The sequence below is a fragment of the Thalia democratica genome, chromosome 8, assembly GCF_965202585.1.
Source record: "Thalia democratica chromosome 8, ktThaDemo2.hap1.1, whole genome shotgun sequence".
In the NCBI taxonomy this organism is placed as follows: domain Eukaryota; kingdom Metazoa; phylum Chordata; class Thaliacea; order Salpida; family Salpidae; genus Thalia; species Thalia democratica.
Window position 1 is genome coordinate 23668213 of NC_139172.1, and position 25849 is coordinate 23694061.

The 25849-nt window shown below is 30.3% G+C and overlaps 2 protein-coding genes across 4 annotated transcripts in view; one reads left to right on the plus strand and one right to left on the minus strand.

The window, feature by feature from the left end:
• The window catches only part of LOC145843039 (kelch-like protein 7), a 31929-nt gene extending 18058 nt beyond the window's left edge, over nt 1-13871 (minus strand). Inside the window, exon 1 of the mRNA XM_082950508.1 lies at nt 13832-13871. Within this exon, the coding sequence (XP_082806634.1) occupies nt 13832-13871 (40 nt within the window). The remainder of the gene's footprint in view (nt 1-13831) is intronic.
• Nucleotides 13872-18318: 4447 nt separating this feature from the next.
• On the plus strand, nt 18319-25609 carry LOC145842037 (uncharacterized). 3 transcript variants are annotated; one of them, XM_082949393.1, is made up of 12 exons: nt 18319-18412; nt 19168-19322; nt 19750-19877; nt 20200-20326; nt 20533-20635; nt 22029-22199; nt 22356-22556; nt 22744-23011; nt 23333-23521; nt 24532-24754; nt 24859-24991; nt 25258-25609. In XM_082949393.1, the coding sequence occupies exons 1-12, from the start codon at nt 18388-18390 to the stop codon at nt 25473-25475; spliced, it is 1941 nt and encodes a 646-aa protein (XP_082805519.1). In that variant the 5' UTR covers nt 18319-18387; the 3' UTR covers nt 25476-25609. The 3 variants fall into 3 exon arrangements, with proteins under 3 accessions (XP_082805519.1, XP_082805521.1, XP_082805520.1); XM_082949395.1 differs by having other exon boundaries at nt 24535-24754; XM_082949394.1 differs by having other exon boundaries at nt 22359-22556.
• Nucleotides 25610-25849: the final 240 nt, after the last annotated feature.

Below are 25849 nucleotides of genomic sequence, written 5' to 3' on the forward strand. Positions count from 1 at the left end.
TGTTATTAGTGTCCTCTACTATTGCTCAATTATGTATTAGAAAATTTAGAAGAAAAGAAAGTCTTGATATTAAAATGTTTTTTCAACCGCTTTCAAAAGTATAATACTTGGTTAATGATAGTTATTGAAAAGTTTTAAACTGTACACGAAGCAAACATTAAAAAAGTAATTAATTTGTTAAAAACACATAAAATTAGTAAATTTATAAATATTTTTATATGGAGTTGTTTATTTTAAAATTATACATAGTTGTTATAAGAAAGTTTATATAGGTTTTTTCAAACCTGTTTTAATTTTGCAAGAAAAACTGATTGTTTTATTTTCTGGACGAAACAAAAACAAGATTGAATACTCATGTTAGTTTTTTTCTTCTTCTTATGTTGTATTTTACACTACTTTTATGTTTTAGGTAAATCAAAAGTTTTTAAATATACTTCGTTAGCACTACATTTGTAAAGTAGAAATTTCATATCAATTTAAATTTATTAAAAAACATTTATAAATATCTGGAAGATATTCGAATAAATCATTACTAGTTTGTATGTGTTGTTAAAATCTATTTAGCTCATAGTTTGAAATATTAGACAATTTTCTTTGTACGTTTCTTATGTTTTAAATTCCTAAGTATCTAAAGTTTCTTGTGGTTAATAAATAAAGAAAAGAAAATCCACTTTTTAAATTTAATATCATTATTTATGATAGTTATCAGCATTTAATTTGAAATAGTAAGTGCACTGTTATATATAGTATTCGAGTAACTACAGTGTTTGATTTCAACATCATGAGAAAAGTATTCAGCTTTCATTAGACTTGTCTAGTTTTTAAAAGGCATGTACTTTTTATTTCCAAAACCAGCTTAGTTTGCTTGCTTAAAATAGGAAACATCATTACAGTGATATGGAGTAGTTTCCTTTTGATGTTTCCTCATCCACTTATTAACAATAAAAACATTTGAAAAAAGTACTTGAACAGCCAAAATCAAAATTATTACTGAAGTGGCTATTTTGTCTTAATTGTTAATGGGATGCATCAAAAAGCTTCGTAACTCAACATAAACTGAAAAGTTGAAGTACCCTAAATTAGTGCTTGTATATTTTTAATGATTTCAACTACATAAACATAAAACTTTATGCAAACTATGCTTTTTTTAGTCATAGTTTTTTAAGCTAAAGAGGTTGACATTTATATGTATAGGATTTTAAAGTATATTTTGAAGTGAAATAAAGATCAGGTAAAACTTTGAGGTTTACAATATTTCTTTTTAATGTACTATTACAAAAAGTGTATGTTTGTAAATAAGTAGTTCATAAATAGTTAAGTAAACTTTTTATAATAAAAGTATTATTTATTTGAACATAGTTCTTTATGGTATTTTATATTTTAAGTTTCAATGTAATATGTTTTTAATAAAAATTAAAGCAATTTTAGTTCAATTTTTTTTCTATAATTTCTATTATTTTGTTATACTTAATTTCTGTCTGAGAAGCTGAGTTTTATAAATTAAAATTGTATTAAATTTATTGATATTAGGTAATAAACAAATATTTTCGAATTTTTTTTATTTATTAAAATTAGGAAGGTGAATTAGTTAAATGAAATATATTTTAAAATGAAAGTTTTAAATTGTATATATTAAGTATGTCTTGTATTTTAGTTAACAATAAAACATTTTAATTTATAATTAAGGTATAATTTTTTGTTTCAAAAAGTCCTAATTAATTTTATGCTGTTATGAAAGCTTAAACTCATGATATACAGTTGTTATTAGTAGATTTTTATATATAGTTTATTGATTAATTGAAGTTTGAAAACTTGCTAACTTTATTTTAATGAAAAATTAGCTGTAAAGATTCGAAACAAAGTTAGATTTTTGTTGTCAAAAGTTTTAAGAGTATGTTTAATAATAGTTTGGTTTAAGACGTTATTACTATATTTTTAAATGTCAAAAAAAGATATGATAACTTGAAATTAAATCTCAGTTACAAGGCGTAGTTACAAAATATGTTCAGCGTTTGTAATCTTTATTTAAATTTGAAAAAATAATCGCTAGTTGGTGCTATCAAGTATTATTTTGAGACTGTAGTTATTATAATAAGCAAATTTTAGTATTAACATAAATTGTACTCTTGTAACGAGATCAAATCTTATTATCAGGGTGCCTCAAAACCTGGAATTTGACAATTTAGGCTAAAAAACCTAGAATTTTGAACAAAATCACTAAAAAACCTGGAATTTTAAACAATTTTAACATGTTAAGTAGTAAAAAATTGAATTGACACGAAAATTCTATCATATAGATAAAAAATGTTTGTCATAATTAAATTTACATTACTTCCAATGTTGTTATACTACTTAACACGGTTTTTAACTTCAAACAAAAAATAGATCCAAAAACGTGTACTTGTAAAAATCTAGAATAAGTTTCTCAAAAACCAGTGGCAACTCTGTATTGTTTGTATTTTTTTTCTCTGATTGTTATTTTTTATAATTACAAGTTTATAGTAAAAACTATTTATACAGTATTTTCAAAATTATAAAAAGAGTTAAGAATAATTTAAGTTATTTGTTACTACTGTTCTATTATTTTATTTATTATAGAAAATCTAATTACGTTTTCAAGCTAAGTTTGTTATTTAGATGTTGCTAGTTTGAAAAAAAACAATGTGTTTTAAAAACTATATACTTCAATTACAATATAATTCTAAACTGTTTATTAATAAAAATGTTTACTCATAACTATTTTGCCATTTCATTAAACTGTAAATTTTTATTTGGTCTTATCAGTTGACTTTAAGTGCATCACTTACATTTTGAAAACTTATTAGCTACTATTTTACGACACTTAACGTTTTAATACCAACTATACAAAGTTTTTTGTCTGAACCACTTACAAAACAAACAAATCCTACCATTCTATTTACTCAGTCATTGTGTTCTTTTGACGTTAAAATAACTTAAAAAATAAAAGAGTCTTAAGTTTATATCAGTTTTAGCGGAGACCGTAGTGAACTAATTAATGTGTTAGTCACAATTACTAAAGTTAAAATACAGGCGTGTAAGAATAATTAAACTAAGAAATTATCATATTTGAACTGTAAAATGCACAGAATTAAAGGTTTAAGATTAAAATCTTCCAAAGTAACATTTTTAGTCGTAGTTAGTTTGTTTTTTTCATTAAAATCAAGAATATAATTTTTAAATACGATTAACGACATAACTCATTACTTTTATAGAATTTGTTAGTTGATTACCGCTAAGCTTTTAGTTTGACTTTTTGAACATTTAAGATCGAATCCTCGTCTGTAATTTTGTTATGAATCTTATTGAATAGTTTTAATTATATTAAAGACATTATTGTTTGTCTCACACCCAACTTCTTGTATATATTTTTACCACCTTTTTTATATTAAAAAAAAAACTTTTATAGCACGCATGTACTGAACGCACTCCTTGACGGTTCGTCACTGGCGTGTTGCGTCATCGTGTTTGCTCGTTATGACCACACAAAATGGAAAATCCCTTTCCACTTTGCAAATCTTTCTTTCTCACGTTCGGCCTGCTACTTGAGAGAGGCGACCGGCGCCCTTTTATTTTCACACACTATTAGTTTTCAATGGTCGCGAAATTCATATGTATTATTGTTTGAAAAGTTACAAAGTGAAATAGGTTTTCGGTTGTCAAACTTTTATTTTCTTTTCTATGTTTGGTAAGTTTTGTAAAAGAAGACAGCTTTTTGTGGTTTCAAGTTTCGTCATCTTAAATGTTACAAATTTTACTTGAACTACTTTTAGTTTTTTTGCTTTAAAGTCTGATAAAGTACTAAATACTAGCTGTATAGAAAAAAAAAAAACTTGCCTATAAATGCTTATTTATATTAAATGCTTATTTTATGTTATTTGTAGTTTGTTTCAAAATTATAAGTTACTATTCTGAAGTTTGAACTATATATTTTTTCTTAGAAAAAAATGTGATCTAACAGTAATAGTAAAAGTAATAAATGTGTTTCATAATTAAAAGAACTAATTCAATATTCTGTTTTCTTAGTTTTAAACTATTAGTTGCTAATTTTTTCTAACCTTTTAATATGTTAGCAGATGAACTGCCGTGGTTTTCTTACAAAAAACTAAATAATTAGATACTAAAACAGATGAATTATTGCCAGCAACTTAATCAAAAAAGAGTTAATTAAAGTTTTTTAAAGTTGAAACAGTGCTTATTCAAAAACTTTGAAATAAAAATAATTACCCACTGCTGTTTTCTCAAAGTAAAAGAAAGAAACAGCCAACTTCGACTTTATTAGTTTCCATATCTCTGAATCTCAATTACAGTTTTGAATTGATTGATACACTTCAATAAGTTTTCTCTGCAACAGACCACCCAGTTAACTCGGCAGTGTGTCGGTTTGTTTGTGTAGTTGGCGTCATTAACAAGCTTAAGTTTTGCGTAAACTGCTGAACCTTAATCTTGATGTATTTTTTAAGCACAGCAATGGCTTGTATTTATTGGGCAATTTTGTGGCATGCCATTGTATTGCTTAGGTATATTTCTAGCTGTGAATTCGTGACTAATTAGATGTGTTTGAAATAGAGCAAATAGTTGATTGTAAAAACTGTTGTTTATAACATTTCATAAAGTTTTCTTTTAGCAAGACGACTGTATAAAAGTAAGTATAAACTTAAATTATTAAAGTTATAATGTTAAAAAATACAACTATGACATGATAAAATTATAGTTATAAGTCGTCTAAGTAAGCTTGTTAAATATTGAAAATAATTTTTAAGATAAAATACATACTTGATTTAAATATGTTATAGTTTAAGAGTTACTTGATGAAGAATTAGGATTTAAAATTAACGCATTTACTATGTGAAATTTCTAATTAATGTATTTAGTTATCAGAAATTTAATTTTATAATTTACCTAAACAAGCTTTTTATTTTCAAGTTAATTATCTTTATTATTTTCAAATCAAACTTGCACCTTTAAAATACCAATTTTATCAAATGAAAAAAAAAACTAATGATTAAAAAATGCCGTTTCAACTAAATAAAAAACAAAAAGGAATTAATCAAAAATGTTTTGTTCGTACTAATTGAGTCTGCTTTCTCCTTACCTTGACAACACAACGACTTTGATGTTTCCGTTGTACTGCTAATAGCTTCGTGTTGAGTTTGCTTGTCTTTCTTGGCACTTGTTATCACACACAATAGCACTAAATTATTCTTCCCACTTTAAGTGCTAATTACTACTATCACACGATTTTTGTTTTTACAGCTTGCGCACGCGCGTCTTTGTAAAACCTTTGGTTTTTTCACTTCAAGTTTTTTCTCGCTCGCTAACTGAGACGATTTTAAATCATTTGCTTCGAGATGTGATACGCAACCACAGCACAATAATACACCAGTATTTTTGCTAAAATAAAAACAAAAACTTTAGTATAATATATTTTAAACAAACTTTATTCATTTGCTTATGGTTTTAAACTAAAAAAATACATTTAATTAAAATAAGTATCATATGAACTATTTTATTTGCAAATATGTTTAATTTTATATATATATCTTACTTTCACAAACTAAATTATTACTTAAGCAATAATTTTTATTAATTTATTTGAAATTTGTTTAGAAGTAGTGTGATTTTTAGTTTCTAAGTTTTCATTTGTAATAAAAATAGCTTCCTGCCATTAATGCTGTTTTTTAGTATTTTTCACAACTAACTGATATGTATACATATTTGTCTACTAAATTTTTAATTTATATTTAGCTTTAAATGACGATTAAAAATTTAAAAGCTTTTAACTTAAAAGAAATCGGTAAATACTCAAGTGTTAACAATTAACCCTGAGTTTGTAAAGAGTAGCTCCGTAAAAGTTTTTTTTTTAATCTTTTTATTTATGCTTAGCTTGTCGTTCCTACACATTTATTAAGGCATTTCTTTAGTTTATCAAACCAACTACACAACTTTATGATTTAATTGTCTTGATTTATTATTTTGTGGAGCATGTACTTTATTTTTAAATGCTTTTAAACTAAAAATAAATGATTGAGCCGTCTGATTTTATTCTAGATTAGTATAGCGGCTGTAAACTGTTTTTATAATTTTTATGACACTAGTGTTTAAATGTGCGATATTGACAATGGCTGATTGTAAATAATTTCGCTAAAAATGGTATATCCTGTTGCATAACTCTTCTTATAAACTTCAACTTCCGAAACTTATCAGAATTTCTGATACGGCTTTTCCATGTTGATTTAATTTTAATTCTAAGAATAAACTTTTCTCTTCTTGTTTACTTTCATTCGCTTTAATTGCTAAGTTTTATTTTCTCAATTTTTTTCTTATTTGTTCCGTTGTAATCCGAGTCTGGTGTGTTCTTTTAATAAAAACTTGATGCATTTTTAAACGTTCGAAGTACGTACAGGATAAAAGGATTGAGTTGCATACGAAATATTAAGTAACAAAAAAAAATTGACTAACTTAAACTGTGGAGTTTTGTTTGTTACAAATTTATTAATTTTTAGTTGATGTTGGTGTTTTTTATCATTTCACTATCCGGATTTAAATGTAGATCAATTAAAAAGTGTTTGTAATTTACTTATCCGGCTTTGCTTAAAAAAAGAAGGTTTAAAGTATAAGATATATATTACCAAATTCTCTATATTTTATATACTAAAATTATATACAAGCTAACCTAATATCTTTTAATAGTTCTTTATTATAGTTTTAAGCTTATTTTGAATGTTGCTAATATTCTAAGTTAAGTTATGTTCTATTTAATTAGCTAAAAAAATATTTTAAGACTTATTTGAAATAAAAATATTTTTACGTTTGACTTTATGAAACTGAATCAGTATTATTTATTTGGTTTATTTTTAAAAAATGAAGACTAGTTAAAGTTTATGAACACAAAATTCTTTTTAAATTATTTTTTTTACTATTCTAATAAGAGTCTTAGATGGTTGATAAAATATAACTAATTTTGATAATAACATGTTTAAATTTATTTTAAATGACAGTGTTTTTATTTTTACAAAAAAAAATTGTACCTTAGTAATTAGCGCTTTTTAAAGTTTAGCTATATCATTTATAATAATGTGTTTGTTTAATATTTAACACTTTTTTTAATATTCCTCTAATTAAGCAATTATGTTTAGATTTTTTAGAATATAAGGTAGTTTTATCGCAAAATAATACTTAATAAATTGTTATCTGGTTTTTAAAGTAATAATTATTATATTGTGTATCAAGATGACATTATAAGCCAAAGCTAATGGCTAAATAATTTATTTTTTTTGAAACTGTAGTTATCATTTTAAGTTTTACTGAAGTGATTTAGCATTAAGTTAACATACTGAACTATGATTTATAATGAAAGCATCTTTGTTTTAACTTTGATAGTTTTTACTCAGATTTTTAGAGATAATTAATAATATTTGATGAAAGTTTGAGTTTAATTTAAGCATGTTTACAATAATTTATTTAACGAAGTATTAAGAAAACTTTTTTTTTATATGACTTTATTTTTATTAATATTTTAATTTTTATCATGTATTATTATAATATATAATATTTTTTTTTAAAGTTCAAATAGATTTTGACAAAAAAATGCTTAAAACTAAAAGAACTGCTTTATGATAAAGTTTATAAGTATTATAAATAATTTTTGTTCAATTTTTAGATATTTTACAAAAATTATACAAAAACTATATTTTATTGAGTTTGATTACCATACACAATTTGAAGAAAAATAAAACATCGAAAACAATTATAAGAAATCTTGAGTTTTGACAGTAATGGTTTTACATAATGCTTACGTAAATATTATAAAACCAGCTATTTGATTAAATTTAAAAAAAAGTAATCATAAATATATTTGGTTAATATTCTAAATAAATCAAACTCTTCTAAAACAAAATTAGACTTGACAATATATTCTCGAGTGCTCTTTGTTTATTTATGCAATATTAATGGCTATAAACTTCATAAGCCGATTTTTTATTGTATTTTATAGTAAATAAAAATTGTAAAAAAAAATCCTTAGCTAGCCAATTTTTAGAACTGATAAAAATATTTCATCTTAATTTATTTTGCATAATTTCAAATAAGTATATTCAAATAGAGCAGTTTAATTATGAAGCAAGCAAGGCCTATAAGATTTTAAGTTAATTCTATTGTAGCAGTTGAAGTTTAATTAGTTATTAAAGGTGGTACTGTAGTTAAGTGATTTATATTTGAAAACATTAACTCTTTGCTAACTTGAATCTGTATTAATTAAGTTAATTTTTTACGACTAGAAGAAAATGTGAATTTTTTAATAGTCTTATTTGAGTCCCGAGTTCAAACAACCTGGGGTATATAATTAGAATTTAAAGTTGAGCCAGGCAATATTGAGGTCATAAATTCTCGCCGAAAGATGTATTTAAAAATTGTTTAAACGATAATTTTCCAAGCTCTATTTGTTACGTTGTTTTATTTTTGCATAAGAATTAGTCGTACAAAAGTTGTGAGCTTAAAGTTTTGAGAAGGAAAAATATTTACGTAAAAGTGTCAGTTTAAGAATGAAAATTGCTTAATTGAAATTTTATATGTATGTGTATTTTTTTCTATAATTAGTGTATTTATGTGTTTTAAAAACTAGTAGTCATAAATAATATTTGATTCTTTTTTTAGTAAGATTAATTTTTTTTTTCTATATTAAGTCAGAAATTAAATGTTTAAATAATTTTAGAATAATTTGTTTACTTAATTAACGTTTTCTTTAAATTTATTAGTATTTTTATGTTCAATATTTAAAAATAATTTCGAAAAATGATACCTAAAATCAATCAAAGTAGTCTATATATATTTTTCTATAGAAACTTAAAATACTTTTATGAAATAAGTTTGTAGTTTTTTATATTGTTCACTGTGTTTCGTACATTTAAAACTGACAAAGCACTTATATTTTTACAATATATTATGTTTTGTATAAATGTCAGGCATTTGCATTTTAAGGATTAAAAAACTTCAAGTGCTTTAATAACAATTTTTCGATTATAAGCTAAATTGGTTTTTTCTCTAATTATGTTTAAAACGATTTGAAGTGTTTTCAATAAAAATTAAATCACTTAGTTTAAGCTATTTTTTCACATATTCAGAAAAAAAAATTTAAAACTTATTTACATTCCTTATTTAAAAGTTTGCATTTTTGTTGGTATAGAGCCGGTTTTAAATTTAAACTACCAGTTTGACCGTTTAAGCTTTTATCAGTATTTGTTGAAAAAAAATAATTTATTAAAGTTACAATGACATTTATTATCCTTTTTTATCAATAAATTGCACTTTTTGTAACTAAGCCATGTTTTGAATAAGTTGATAACTGCTATGAAAGTAATTTAGTTTTAGTTTATTTATTACCAGCTCTCGAATTTTTGATAAAATATGTAAATAAAAAGTCCGTTGATTTGTTAAAACTGTAAGAATTTGCGCATATAAACAAAATAAACCACCTATTTACAGCTTTAGTCTCCATTTAAGCAAGTTATGGTCGTCATTCTTAACAAATTTCACTTACATTTATCTGTTGATAGCTTAATAATAAATGCAAGGGAAATACCTTCTAAAAATAATTTCAAGGTACCAAATATCAAAGCCACACTAACGCACAAGAGAGAGAGTTTAATTTCTCCTTCTTCTGTTTTCGACGAGAGTTTTTTTTTTTCCTCTGCCGCCCGCGCCGTATCTTTTACGTTGAGACGAGCTTCGCATTTAATCATTTACTTTTGTCGGGCTTATACGCGATTATAAATTTTCTTCTCAAACCTTTTTTCGGTTGATTTTAAAAGCAGAAAAGTCTTAGTTTGAAAACTGTTGTTTTCTATGTTTTTTTTTACTGTGTATATGTTTTAGTGAGAGCTCGTTTGTTTTTAGTCTTTTAAAATCTAATCATTGAGCTGTTGTTGTTTCAAAACAAATTGTTGATATTTTGGTAAGAAACTTTCAAAGCAGCTTCTTAAACAGTGTTTTTTTTTTGTATCAATCAGCTTCATTCAATTCGTGTGCGTTGCGTAACAGAAAAAGTACTTCATTCAACATATCACAGTTTGAGTCAATAAAGTGGATGACTAATGCAATTTGAGCTCAGCTGTTTGATTTTTCAAATAAAAAAAAAAGTCGCTACTTGCCGCTTTCAGACTGCAGCGAGCACTTCAGTTTTTAATTTTCAGTTTAGAAAAGTCTCACTGTGCCTGCGATGAAGTTTATTACTAAAACTTTACATTATTTCAACATTGAACTCACCCGTGTGCCTCACGGCTCGCCGGCAGCTAAAAAGTTTCTGCAAAAAAGAATTTACCTTTGAATGGGACGCGCCACTTTTCCGTATCACAAGTGGTGAGGCGGCGGTGTTGATATTACAGCTCGATTGTTCTGCTCGCAAGCTTGGCTGGCATCTTTAATTGATGGCCCGGAGCCAAATTAACGTATAGTTGCGGCAGATAACATGTAAATCCTATTGTTAGCACTCGACCTGGCTTTGTGTCTTGTTTTAGCAACGGTGTATGTGTTTTTTTTTTTGAAGAAAGCGATGTGTTGAGTGTTTGTGTTTCGCATGCTGGTTGCTCTGTCGTGTAAATTAAACTTGAGTTTATAACGCAGCAACCATTAAAGTTTAAATGAAGTCTGTAGTATGACAAATTCCTAAAACATAGTTCTTTTTTTTTAATATATTTAGTAAAAAGTAAGAGATATAGTTTTATTTGTTTGTTAAAATATATAGTAAAAAGTAGAAAACATAGATTTACTTGATTTGTGAATATATTCAGCAAAAAGTAACAAACATAGTTTTATTTGTTTGTTAATATATATAGTAAAAAGAAAAAAAACATAGTTTTATTTGATTTGTGAATAATTTCAGTAAAAAGTAAAAAACATAGTTTTACTTGATTTGTGAATAATTTCAGTAAAAAGTAACAAATTGATTGAAATTTTATTCAACTGTTGTCTAAAGTCTATAAAATTTGCTTATGTTTAATTTGTAAATCTAAACTTTTCCATATAATTTCGTTTTATGCGTGTTTGTGCGACCTTATATATTCTTCTTATAGTTTTTGTATATTTTAAAATCGGACTTTATTTTAAATGTCATCCCTTCTGTGTTGTAGTTGTTGGTTTCTTTATTTGTTTAATTATTTATAATGATAAATTTGCTTTTGTCAATGTGCGGAAATGACGATAAAAATGTAAATTAATTAAAACTAAAGCTCATAAAATTTTCATGCGCTAGGTTTTATCCAAACAAGAACATAAATGAGCAAAGATGGGTTTTTTGAATTAAGATAAAAGGAATGATTCAATTCGACCTTTATAACAAATTTGTTATATAAAATACCAATTTTTAGTCAGTAAAATCTTTAATAAAAAAAAAGTATATACTTGCTTTAAAACCCGTTGCACACGTAGCGATAAATCAAAATTACTAATCTAACTGATTTCAATACTTCACACACGTTTAAAAATAGAACCAGCTTCGAAGTAATCCACACGCCGAGGTGTAAGAGAGGGCAGCGGTTATCAAATGTGTTAGCTATTGGTCATGGCGAAAAGAGAATGAGCTCACACCGAAGGATATGAATTATTTCCTTATGGAAAGCTAATTATAATGCAGTGGTAGTTGCTAAAACTGCTCAGATGTGGGTTTTTGTTTCCACGGCCAGTTTAAATTTTGCCACTTGTTATGATTTTGAGATGGTGGAAATATCTATAAGAAATTAATCCATTTCGGTATTTAGTTTTTAATAAAAGTTAATATTAATTATCGTTTCATATTGCTTTTTCCTTAACTATGTAACGTTGATTTAATACAATTTTTATTTTTTACTGAATGAAAGCTGATGTTTAAAAAGCGAATTATTTGAATAAAAGGACCAGTTTATTATTTAGCTGCAGAGCAAGTTTAAAAGCACTTCTGTTTTGACTCAAGACCTGTCGGTTTTATATCAGATAAAAGGAGTGAAGCTGTTTAACAAACAAACCAAGTTTGGTAAAAATTTTATTTATACTTTCCACAAAAAATTTAACTTTAGTCACGACTACAATTAGCAAATTCGTCTTTGTTTATTTTCTAATGCGGCCTAGCAGATAGATTGTTTATTAACTGAGCGCGTATGAGCGCATGCGGGGCTGTGATCAAAAATATTTATTTAATGGAGATAACAAGTTTAAAGCACACGCGAGCGCGAGATAAGATAAGTAACATATCATCCATTTCCTAACTAGCATTCCGATTAATTAAAGTTAGGGTTATATATTGAATTCGCTAATGTCTGAAATTTAATGCAGATGACAGTGCGAAAGTGGAAAGTTGCGTTGCTGGCTGCTGTTTTGTTTCAAAGGTATTGCATGCATTTTTAAAATTTACTAGATGTAGTTTATTTCCGTTGCATTCAAGTATCACTGTTTTGTGAAAAGTTAATTTTTTCAGCATAAAATAATATTTCCGCCCACTTTCAAGCAACAACACGGTGAAACGAACTTTCACAACTTTTTATTTTTAGAACTAATCCGTTTAAAAAATGTTACCAACGCGAAAAGTTCGTGGCGACGGGAGCTTGCAACTCAATTTAACTTTTCTCGCCTTGTTTACAATTGTCAAAGCGACTTAACGCTTGTATACTGTAACAGTGTGAAAAAGCTGCGGTATTTTTTCATATCAGACCGCGCTGCGTGCCATGTAGCAATAATTGCTTAAACTCTCCTTCTTAAACTTAACCGAATAGGAACTGAACCGATCAAGGGTCGACCTGAGATTTGCACAAAGGACTAAGCAATTGGCTGAGCATCAGTGGAATATAAACGCTCGCCTAATCTACATGCGCGCTTTATTCAAACCAAAGGTGTGGTTTATCAACAACAAGCGTTTTAGAGCTTTTTGTTTTATATTTATTATGACGTTTTTTTTTGTTTTTATTTCGAAATAGTGTTTCAATTTTAGCCGCTTGATTGCTCGCATCTGTAAATATCAAATTGTTTTTGCTGCGCGAGAGATCAGATAACGGAAGCGAATGAATCATGTTTTGTTGTTGTCAATTATGGATAAGTGTTTATAAATAGTCTGGTTTTTTTTTATTGAAACCTTTGTGTCTGCGAAAATAAATACTGTTTAAAAGCCAATAGTTGCTTTTTTTCTTCATTGTTCGCCTTTTACCACTTGCTATGAAAGCAAGTTTGAAAAATTGATCATAGATTTGCAGAAAATATTTTTTTTTGTGTTTTAGGCTTTTTTTGTTTAAAGTAACATAACTTTTGTAAGGCGCAAAGTAATACATGTTTTAGGTGCGTGGACAGTTGTTTCTGATAAAGTTTATTTAAGTTTGCAGAGCGCAATTTGTTTCCTTCTTCCAGTTACTCACACGAAATTACCAGGAAGGAAACCAAATCGGAGATATCTTTGGTTGAAGCACAAAGTTTATTCTTAGTCCTTGTTTAATCGTGTTTGCGACCACTTTTCCTTCACTTTGCACGCTATTGTTTCTTACAACCTGCGATTGTTTTATGATAAATCAAAACTTGTATTGCAAGTCACTCGCAATTTTTTTTAAGAATGTTAAGTAGTATTCAATTTAAAGAGATTTAATTTGAATAAAGATTTTTTGAATTTAGTGTTTCAATGAAAAAAAGCTTAGTGTGCGTAATTACACCTACTCCTATTTCTGCTATAGAACATTATGCACTTATTCGTTAATCAGCAGTATTTTTGAAACAACTTTTTCATAATTTTCCGCATAACTGGCCACATCTCAACACCACGCTTCGAATTGTGTTGACAAATCTTATTTTTCCAGTAACAAACCCGCAGCTTTCTCACAATTAGCCGTCACCCGAGCAGTCATTAGCCTCGCAGTGATTGCCTTCCTGCATAATTGCCTCTTTTCAACAACTTTTACTTCGCCCGACAAAGAATTTCAACGATGAAGTTTCGAGAGCTCGCCAGGGGACCTGCTCTCTTTTCTGTCATTTTTCTTTTTCGCGGTCCAGATGTCGCATTTTATTTCCACTCATTTCATGTAGGGAAGTAAGCAGGTCGCGACTCAAAAGTGCGATCAGTTTTTTTTTGTTAACTTTTGCTCAGCTCAGCTTTGAAGTTTTGTTGCATTGATCAAACGCAGTTAGTGGCATGGAGAATACAGCTATGGAATTTTGTCACTTTATATTATGTTATCAAAATATGAATTTGAGTAATTTAAGCTGAGTGGTTGTTTATTATCCAAGTTATTTTCTAGCGGTATGTAAGCGCCAACCAGTATGTGCGTTGTGGCAAATAATTGCTTGTTTTCAAAAAACTCAAAGTCACATGCCGATTTAAAAACAAAACCCGCGTTTCCAAACACACCACTTCAAAGTGAGCGTGGGACTTGCTGAAATGCTCGAAACGTGTAAACACGATGTTGGCTTTTCAGAAAGAAACCGAGGTACAAAAGTGCGGTCGAATGAAAACGCTTGTTAGGAAGGAAGCTGTGCATCGAGATTAGCGGTTTGTCTGTTTGAGTTCTCGCACGCATTTTTCATACACCTCGCTGTCGTGAAAGTGCCTGGCACAGCGGCTCGTGAAGCATTGCGAGAAAACGTGCCTGTGCCGATTTGTTCAAAGGATTTTGCGATAAGGCTCGGCGCGTGAGTGTGAGCTGGTTTTGTTTTTTGAGGATTGTTGATGTGTTATGTTATTAAAGTAGATTTTGATGGTAAATAAACTTCGTTGAAAATTTATCAATCTTTAAAAAGGTAATGTAGAATTAGTTTTTTTTTACCCAACATTTTATCGATATCCGGCTATGGTTTTATCAGCAAGTCATAAATTAACCGTACTTCTTTGTTTAATTCAGACAAAAGAAAACAAAAAGTTGATTTCCATTTACTTTTTTGCAAACCCATTCGGGCCGAGCTGCAAAGTTTCTTTCAATGCGCAAGAACACAACACACGTTAGGCGAGTCGCTCATTGACAAGTGGTAATGGCGCAAGTTTCAACTGAAGCCACCCAAGCGCGTTTCGTCATTGTGTTAATTCGACTTGTTAGAAAAACGCGCCTCCAGTTCGCACGCCAAATCGACTGCGTGAAAATCAATCTTGCACGCAAACGCGCACGGGCAGCCGTTTGAATTTTTGTGCAATTTTTTTTCTTGTACCTGACTAACACTGCCGTGCTTTATGCGGTCGTGTTTGTTGTGGGCTCGCGCGATGAAAATAAAACGGTGGTCGTCGGTCTCTTGAATTTTTTTAATTTTCGCCGCCTCGATGTTAGTTTTAAAGCTGAATAGAAAAAATATCGCTTCAGTTGAAAAGTTGTCGCGCGATGAGTAATAACTTATCGTTTAGCCCCCGGTCATTTGTAGCCGCTTTCAAGCCGCATCTTTTGCTAAGTTTGTTTTATAACTTGGCTTCGGTTTAATCTCGCTTTTTAACTTTTTTTGAGATGCCAGCAGCACCGACTTTCTAGTCGACACCGACAACACACGGCTCGAGGTTATCATAAAGTCATGCTGTTCGTGCTACTTTGAAGAATTAAGCTTTATGTAAGTGTTTGTTTTCTGTTCAATTATGTAGCTGTCACAGCTAAACTGTACTTAATTTACAGTATTTAGCGCATTTAATTCAAGGTTTCTTACGCATTTTGAACACTTCAGAAATTTTGTCACGCGATTTTTTATTGCAATTCAAAAAAAAAGTCAGTTTTTATCATGTGCTTTACACGGACTATAACAAAAAAAATCGTAGATATCAATCAAAGAAAGAACTCGGTCAGGTTTTTAAAAAAGTTTTCAAACAAAATTAATCACCACAACCATGCAATGAAACTTAACTTTTTCTTTTGTTTTTGCTGAGACATGAGTTGCGAACAAAAGCGGCGAACAATAGCAAGTTGCCAGCAAAACAAACCTCTTTATTTGTCGTCGGCAGCATTTGTGCGCTCGGACGGCTGATTATTGATCAGTTGTCTGACCTCTTCGGCTTACGAACGGCGCAGAAACGGACCTAAAGTTGATTTTCCGTTGCGCAAGACCATTGGACATATGGTGCGAGTCAGTTATTGATGTGTTTTGCAATAATATTGTTTGCCGCACATCTTAGCGCTTTTGACTGCCCAACATGCTTTTTGTCGGTATAGAAGAATTATTAGGCTGACTTAATTTGTTTTCTTTTAATATTAACTTTTTTTAAATCAACTTTATTTTAAGACAGTACTTTATTGGTTTAGTGTGCAAAACGAAATAATCGTTTACCAAAACGTTTTTGTAATAGCAGTCATAATCAAAAATCTTTTAAGTTGTGTTCAAACAAATCGTGTCCAAAGACGCCGTGTTTGGGCTGACGTGAAGCGTTTATTCCCAAGTAATGTGTGCGCAGATGATCAAACAACGGTGTTTATACAGTCCGCTCTGTTTGCTCTGCCCCATTGTTTTACGGATTCTTCAGGCTTTTTAATGCTCGGCTTTCACCGTGCAAGCTTGATGCATTTTTTTTTGTTTTAGTTTAACTGCACGCAAAAGACATGCAAAGTTTTTTTTTTTTTTTGTTGTTTTACTTGCGTGCGAGCCCGTGTTTATTTAAAACACTCGATCATGACGATTTTTTTTGTTAACAAATAAAAAGGACGGCTTACGTTGGTATTCTTCTGGTCTCTTTTCTCTGAAGTAATGCGGCTTTGTAAGCTCGCGTGCTCAGTCAACCGCGTCCACTTGTTATTGCTCTGTGTGCGCTGTTCTGCTAGTTTTTTGTTCAAAACTTGTATTTTTGGTATTTTTACAAAAGTTTTAACGGTTTGAGATATAAAATAAAAAAAAATTCGGAATTGTCAGACTTTTTTTTTTTGAGTATTGTATAGTATGGAAAAACTTAAGTACAGTAATTTTTTTTTTGAAGTGTTAAAAAATTTTCATTGCACTCAGTACTAAATACATGTCTATTTTGTATCCGATTAATTAATATTTGAATTAAATTTTTCATAGTCAATAATTAAATACTGAGCACAGGTAATTTTCTAGATTGAATTTTCAGTCTAAATCTTGGTAATTCTATTTTACAACGTTTAAAACTACAAACAAAACGCTTATTTTTTTGTCAAACCATATTTGTTTTTAAGTATCAAAATAAAGCGTATGTTTCACTTTATAGTTCAAACCGTGACGTATTAGCAAATGAATCATCGCGGCAAAATCAATATATAGCTTGTATATGGTAGCTCTCTTATCCGGTATATGAACGATTACAAAACTTCATTATTTTCTTCCGTAACGCAGCCAACAAGACTTTTCTGAAGAAGCGCGGCCTTTTTTGGCTCGTCAAGCGCAAAAATTGAAAGGCGACCAACGAGAGAGACAATCCTTCAAAATCTCTGCCATCGTGATGAATGTTGTAAGAATTTTAAGTTGAAATTCCCCCACGGTTCTGTGTGGTGTTGTAAGCTTCGAGTGCATGAGTCACTCGTTTGCTTTCGGGATTTTACTTGCGCCTTTTTATTAGACCTATCGAGACACTCAAGCTTCATACGCTCTGTCCGCGATTTAAATCTTGTGAGATAGTTTTGAGTTTTTTTTTATCATTGACATGTATTTAAAAAAACTGAAGTATTCTGTCAAAAAATAAAGCTTGTTTAAAGTTTTAGACTCATGAATTTTTTTTAAATACTGAATAAGCTTTCAACTTTCAAAAAAAAAGTTTCAGAAATGATTTAAATTGTTATAAATCGATGTTTTTTTTTAATTATAAAACCATTAAAAACTACTGTTAATTGTCTGGTTCAATAAACCAAAATATAGTTTTAAACTAACTAATTAAAAATAAAAACAAAAAACAGTGACAAAAGCTTATCTAAAATTTGATAATGATTTTCAATGTAAACTTTATAAGTAAAAACTTGTTTATAGCAACTAAAGTTTGCAAACGTAAATATTTTCCTTCAAAGAAAAAAAAAATAGTTTGGGTTTTGTTTTTAAAACAAGATAAGAGTGACCTTGTTGTTTTTGCTCCTTTTGCCATTAATGATTACTTGTTTTTTGTAAAATCACTCGATTTGAAGTTTTAAGGATAGGTTACTTTTGAAACCTGCCAGTTAAACTTTGAACTTTTTTTTTGTTTTGATTAATTTACTGTTTCAGCTTGGCGAGGTGTGGAATCTTTTAGCAAAAGTCCTGATTTTAATTTAATTTACAGCGAAGAGCACTTGTTTTCTATTTTTACAACAAATAATAAAACAATGGATATTTCTCTTGAATAAAAACTTAGTTTTTAATAAATACTGAGTTTTCTGTTTAAACGATGTTATAACAATATAAATTTATTACAGATTTTAACTAATTTATAAAAGTTTTTTTAAAAAGAATACAAGACAAGCTAAATTTGTGTAAGTCTGTATGGAAATGAACACTGCTTGGCAAAGTGAGTTTTACACTATAAATATTTGAATAAATAACCAATTTAACTTAAACAATAAGTTTTTTGAATACATTAAATGCAAACGATCTGTATAGATAAATTTAAAGTTTTTAAAGGAAAATTATTAATAGAAAAGTTTATAGTTATGTACACATATTTTTTACATAACGAGTTAGAATGTGTAATCAATATTGTTCATTCTTTGTATGAGCATAAAATAATCAGATTAAAGTGACACATATCTTTTCCATTTACTTTTAAAAATAGTTGATTTCTCTTTGTGTTTTCAATATTAGCCATCCGTTTGCATAAATTTTCTTTTAATATTTCTCTTTTACTAAAAGTTTGCCTTCCAAGTCTCAACTATTCGTGTTTTGCTTATTAGAACTAAAAAGATTAAAGATTATTGTTGTTTTTACTTTAGACTGACAAAAAATGTATAACATGTAATTCAATCTTCAGTTTTAGCACAAAGCTAGTAAGGATTAATAATTTATTTGTTTGATTGAAGTTGCTTTTTCCCGTAAAAATTTTCCATAAAGTCATAAATTTTTTTCTTATAAATGTAAATGTTTGAAAATTTATTTTCCTTTAAACATAAAAACGTGTTATTTTTTTTGTAACTCATAACCTAAGTTGACTTTACCAAGTTAGTTTACCAAAACTTTTTAACACATCACATGACATTTTAGTTTTAAAATAAATTTTAAAAATATACTTTAACCAGACAAAATAGAGTAAAAAAATCTTATCTGCAGATTCAGGTGGTCAACTGGGTATTGTGGCGGGCAGCAACGCTGGAGGTCACCAGAGCATGCCCGATTGGGCGTTCAAACCCGACTCTGCGCCCGGCAGCAGGCAGGTTCAACTGTGGCACTTCATACTGGAACTTCTCAACAACGAACAGTGCAATGTTGGTTTTATTGGATGATTGCGATGCTTTTATTGCTTCTAACATTTCATAACCAATTTTTACTTCTGTATCAAGTTTTCACATTTAAACAGTATCATTATTATTTTTTTGGAAATCTATATTTAAAATATCAAAAACTTTGTTTGAATTTATTTTACAAAGTTTTGTGTTAATTTAAGTATTGCAACTTCATTACAAAGAAATTTAAAAAAAAAATCAATAAAAACTAACTAACATTTGAATTTGTTAGAAGGTACTAAAATTTAAAATAGTCATTATAATTTCGTGTAAGTATTATTTTAAAGCATAAACACATATTTAAAAAAATAAAAATTACTTGTATGTGCAGTAATGTTACTTGACTGCTAAGAAATATTCTATAAGACTTGTAGTTTGTTAGAACCTCAATTTAAATGAAATATTTCAGGACATAATAAGGTGGCAGGGAGAGTACGGCGAGTTCTGCATCAAGGATCCCGACGAGGTGGCCAAGCTGTGGGGAATGAGGAAGTGCAAGCCGCACATGAACTACGACAAGCTGAGTCGCGCGCTCAGGTACGAGTTTGCACATCGGTTGTTTTTACAATTTTTTTAATCTGCTCACAACCAATGCTGTGAATGATGATTTAGAGCAGGCTTTCCCAAACTCTACCCACAATCGCCCACTTGGCAGAAATTAATAAAAAATCAAAATATGAATAATATAATTTATTAGGTACCACCCTTTTACTTGTTATTTACCCATTTACTTTTTTTTGCTCTCTAGGAAGCTATTACCCCTGAAAGCCAAAATGGCCCCTTTTCCATTTATGAGGCGATGTCTTTTGGAAATCATGATTAAGAGTATTGTATGTCTAATTTGCACTGTAACAAACAGGTACTACTACCAGAAGAAGATACTGTACAAGACGAAGGGGAAGCGCTTCACTTACAGATTCAACTTCAGGGAGCTGCCTGCCCCTCCAAATTTAGTTCCACCGCTTCCCATGAACAGCCACATTCAGGTTAGTATATGGAAGTTATAAATTTATATCCCTTACTGTTAGCTTAAATCGCTTTAAATTAATTTTCTAACAATGTTCACGTATTAATAGTAAACACAAATACTTTTCAACTGAAACTTCTAAAATTAGGAGTTACTATCTAAGTTACAATGCTTTTTAATTAACTGTTTTATTTTATTGCTAATAATTATTTGCGCATTGATCAGATGCAACACCAAGCTGCAACAGCGAACTATCTGGAAATAGCCAGGCAGAATTACAACAACCAGCTTCAAAACAGCACCCATGTAAACGTGCTTCGGGCCGCTGGTATGTTTAAACTATTGTTTTAAAATACATATACATAGGCTATTAAAATCAGTCTGTTTTAAGTTATTGAAAAATGTTGTACAATGCTATATGGCTTCGTTTTTTAATCTTAAAACTTACGTTATTTATACTTTTCAATATTTTTTCTTTAATTCAACATATTTTTGGTCAATCAAAAAAAACTTTGCTTTTTTTGCAATTGTATACAAAAAAGCTTGTTTTTTAAATAATTTAGTTAACATTTTATATTACTAATAGGAAAAGTTAAAAGGTAAAAGAGTTTACAAAAAAATGTTTGTTATTTATCTATGTTTATGCAAATAAAGGTTAATCAATAAACACTGATTGTTTTCTATTTTTAAATAATAAAATTGTTTTACATTTACTTGTTTTATAAAAATGACTGATAGGTAAAAAAGAAACACGGTTTATTGCTTATGAAAAAAAGTAATTGATATTAAGATTTGTCGAAAATAAAAATCACCTATAAAATAAATTTCAAAAAGTATACTAATAATAAAAAACATCTTTAAGTTTCTTTAAGAAAAATTTTCTACTTCAATAAAAATGCAATGTATTTGTCGATATTTTCTATTTAAACTTTAAGTTTGTTTATTATTCATCAAATTTTACCAAGAAACATATGTGTTAATAAAATGGAATTACTTTAAAAATAGTCTCCAAAATACGTACTTTAAATGTTAATGTTTACGTGGTTAAAATTACAAGTAATTTTATTCTGACTACTAGAAAATGTTTTAATCGAATGTTTAAGTTTTTATATTCAAACAGTTCTTTAAACTACTTATAAATTTTTTTTTGGTGACGTTTTTCTATCACAGTGTTGCCAAAAAACTTGGAAACCTAGAAAAACCTGAAATTTGACAGTTTAGGCTAAAAACTTTGAATTTAAAAAAAATTTACATGTTAAGTAAAAAAATTTTGATTTGACACAAAAAATCTACCATATAGATAAACATTTTTGTCAGGATCAAACATTTTTTTTATTAAAAAACACATTTGAAGTAGCTTTACAGTATCTTTTCAATGTTTATTTACTATTTAACACAGTTTTTTACCTTATACTTAACTTTAAACTAAAAATAGACCCTTAAATATGTACTTTTAAAAACCTGGAGGATATTTTGAAAACTTGGAGAAAATTTGCCAAAAACATTTGGCAACCCTGCTATAAACTTTCGGAGCTCTTTCTTGTTACTTTTCGATGAAATCATTTAGCAAAACTTAAGTTTCCCTTCCTTTGCTTGAACAATATAAGTAAACAACGAAATTGAAAAGACTTAAAAGATAAACACACGCAACTTGATAGCTTCCTGTTACTTTAAAAGTTTATTTATTTTTTTAAATATTACAATTTAAATCTTCATTTCAGCGGCCAACTCTGCTCTGAAGCGCCATCAGGCGGAAGTGATGAGCGACGTGTTTCCTCCCGTCGCCCACCACCACGAGTCGCCCCTCAACTCGCCGCTACTGCAACCGGGTAATCCCCTCATATCGCTCACACCGCGCATCCCCGCGCCCCAAAACACCCAGCACAGGCTCGGTTGGTATTTTTTTGGAAATAATGCTGTTTTTTTTTCATCTATAACACCAAAATGTGTTTACAAAAGTGTATATATGATAACTTGCTATTATTTATTTACAATTATCTCATAATATATACAAATTTTAACAAATAAAAATGATTTAATTTTTCAAGCAGCCACCCGCCTGCTGAGGGGATCAATCAGCGACGGGAGCGAGGAGTCCCTGGCAACCTCCGACTCGACCACCGACGCCACGTCCAACGGAAGCCACCCGGTGAATCCCCGGCAAATAATCACCAACCCCATGGGCAACCAGATGATCAGCCAGCAGCTGATAAACAGGCACCTGCTGCCCGCTGCCCAGCTTCTTCAACGTTGGTCAAATGTTTTGATTATTTTTTATTAGTTTGAACTTAAATCTCGAAGATCTTAGGTAAAATGATTTTTTTTTTTTAGCTTTAGACAAACTTCATTTAATATTTAGTTCTAAAACTAATTGATTTGTGCTCTTAATACTTAAAAGAGGCTTTAAAATATTTCAACCATAAATTTAACCCGCAGAAAGCCCACAGGCGCTCGCCCTTGCTTCCATGACGACCAGGCTGAACCCTTACGGTTCCACATCTAGTTACGGTTCATTGCCCACCACCCCGACCCTCTTCCCTCTCTCCCCCGTCTTCAGCTCCATGTCGGCCGCCTTGCCGCGGGTCCCTCAGAGCCCGCAGCTGCCGCACCGCGTCCAACCCAGCCCGAGGCTTCTCAGTGGTCAGCCCAGTGGACCGAGGCCGGCGTTCACCTTCGACCAGGAAGAAATCACCGCTTACCTCAGGTTCGTGTCAAAATTGAGTTATAGTTAGTTTTTATGGGGTGCACGACTAATCAAATTCGGTCAGTTTAACTCAAACTTTAAAAAATTAAAAATATTTTTTTGAGATATGGCTGAAATTTATTTTAAAAGTATAGTAAATTATAGTAATTGATGAATATAGCTTCTGTTGAAATGAAATAGTATTCGTAGGTATTAATTAAACCTACATACGCTTTTTTTTTTTAATTTTTATTACTTTTTGAGTTCATGCCCTTCAAAAATTTTTATTTAACTTGAATTGTCATGTAACCGTTTTGTAATTGCACCATTCACTTTGCACAGCGCAAGCCGAAGCAACATTTCAAACGACAAGGTGGTGAGTCACCAGCGAAACGGCAGCAACGTGGCGGCGAAACCACTACCGGTGTCGCCCAACCATCAGCAGGTGCAGCAAGCGGCCAGCAAGCAGCAGGTCGACACGGGAAACATCAAGCTTCAGATGCCGCCGCTGAAGAGCGCTCGCAAGAGATCGTAAGTTGAGAATTTTATTAATACAGGTTATTATTTTTTCAGATTTCGCAAGTATTTATATTAAGACGTTTGAAAACAAAAGTTGAACAAATAACATGACTTCAAAGTAGTACATTTAGTAAGTCAAATTGAAATATATGTTTAATTTTTTTAATTACTGAAATAGCATCTTACCTCATACAAAGCAGTGTTGCTAAACAGTTATAAAACCGTTTTTTTTTTCTGGCTGAAGGTAAACTTTTCGTTAACCTAAAGTATGACTTTAAAAGTTTATTACTTAACTTTGAAATAAAGTTGTAAGTTGTCTAGTTTTAAAATTTCTATTTTTTATCGGAAGCATAAGTACTGCTTTTTGACTAAATATAAAATTTTAGTTAAGTTCGAAGCGAATTAAAGAAAATAAAGTTTATAAGTTATAAATGCTAACTTTGTATCCACATTATTGTTTTTTGTATTAAAGTTTTTGTCATAAAAGAGTTCAAATTTTTAGTTTTTATTTGTTTGTAAGGTCTTATAACTTTATAAAATTATACATCATTAAAACAATAAGTCAGATGCAATCAAATTATCTTATTATTATTATGCTTATAAACTATCATTATATATAATTTCTAGCAACCAAAAAGTCTTTAATTATTCGATAAACATTGCAGTTGTATTTTTATTAGCTCAACTACAACAAAGTTGCACTTTAACCAGAAACTTCCTTTTCGCTTCCTTATTGATATTCAAACTACAATACTGTTTGTTTGACATGTGAAATAATACATTTGCAATGGAAACGCATTCGGATGAAACTCAACCGCTGTTGAGCAAACACAATCGAACTTGCGCACTTTCTCACAAATCTATTTCTGTACAAACAGTAATTGTCACGTACCTGGCAAAACTTTTCATTTCTCGGCTCATTGTCTCCGCTACTTTGTTATTTCACCACCGAACAATAGACAAACGCTCTACTTAGCTTCTGAACTTGTTTTCACACTAAATTCTCCTTTTCATTCACACAGCAGCGCCGGCGAGCTGCCCGCGGACAAAGACGACAAAAAGGTCAACAAGGACCAGACGGTCCCTTCCACCAGCCCGCACAGAGAAAAGTCTTCCAGCGGAGAATTGTCTTCCGGAAAGACTTCTTCCGACTCGTCGTCGGAAAGCAAGCAGAACGGAACTTCTGACGTGCGCAGGGTCAACGACGAGATCCCGCCCAAAACTCCGAAGAGAATGGCGTTCAAGGTTGTTTTGAGCGGATTTTTTATAAATTTAAAATTGTTTTATGAAAAAGTATTTTAGTTTATTTTTGATGCGAAAAGTCGTTGAAGTTTTTGTAACATTTACAGAAAGTGCCACCAAGGATCAGGCTGAAGCAGCTTCCTGACCACTTTGGCAGCTCCCTATCACTGCACTCTCCTCTCTACAGGCAGATGAATTCTCCCCACTACCATCCATATGGCATTCCTCCTCCTTCTCCAGGTGACCTATTTGTGAAAAAATTTTATCAATAAAGTATGTATTAAGACTGTTTTTTTTTTCACTGAAGTTGGTTATCTTTTTTTTTTGATTTTGATATATCTGTAACTTGAGTTTAGTTGAAAAAGCTCATTGAGCAAAGTAAATTACCTTAGGCTCGTATATAATTTTAAACAAAAAATTAGATAAATAAAAATAATAACTTGAAATACAATTAAATTCCGACAATGCAGTTGATTCGTATATTTCAAACTCAACCTTCGCTTCAGGTCAACTGCAGATGCTGGCGGCGGGTCTGCTGTCGTCGCCTTACAGCCCGCGCCTGCTCCAGAACTCGCCCCACTTCAGGCCGGCCAGCTACAACAGCAACAACGGAGGAGGCTTCACTGCAGCAGCGCAAGCAGCTCACCGGCCACACCATCAGCGACATACTCGGCCACAACAAGCAGGACGAAGGCGGCAAGAAGCCGGCGGAGAAGCGCGATGACGTCATCGAGGACTTGCGGATCCCTCCGGTGGTGGAAAGAGCCCGGGAGAAGGAGGAAATTGAGATGAAGGAGGAGGAGGTGATCAGGATGAGGGGGGAGTCGGAGGAGAGCGACGGGGAGACGATCCAAGTTGATGACGTGTTGAACGTGGACGACGAGGAGCAGCTGTGGGAGTGAAGATTTGGCGCGCTTTTTGCTACTTTTTGGCGGGCTTTTGTTCACCTGCTTACCCAAAAGCTGTTTTTGCGCTGTATAGTACAAAATGAAAAGGTGCTTATTGGAGTCCTTTTGACTTCAGATATTTTTCAGCTGTACAGAGTCTGTTTTAAGACTTTATGAATTATTTTTGATTTTCGTACACGTTTTATCGCCG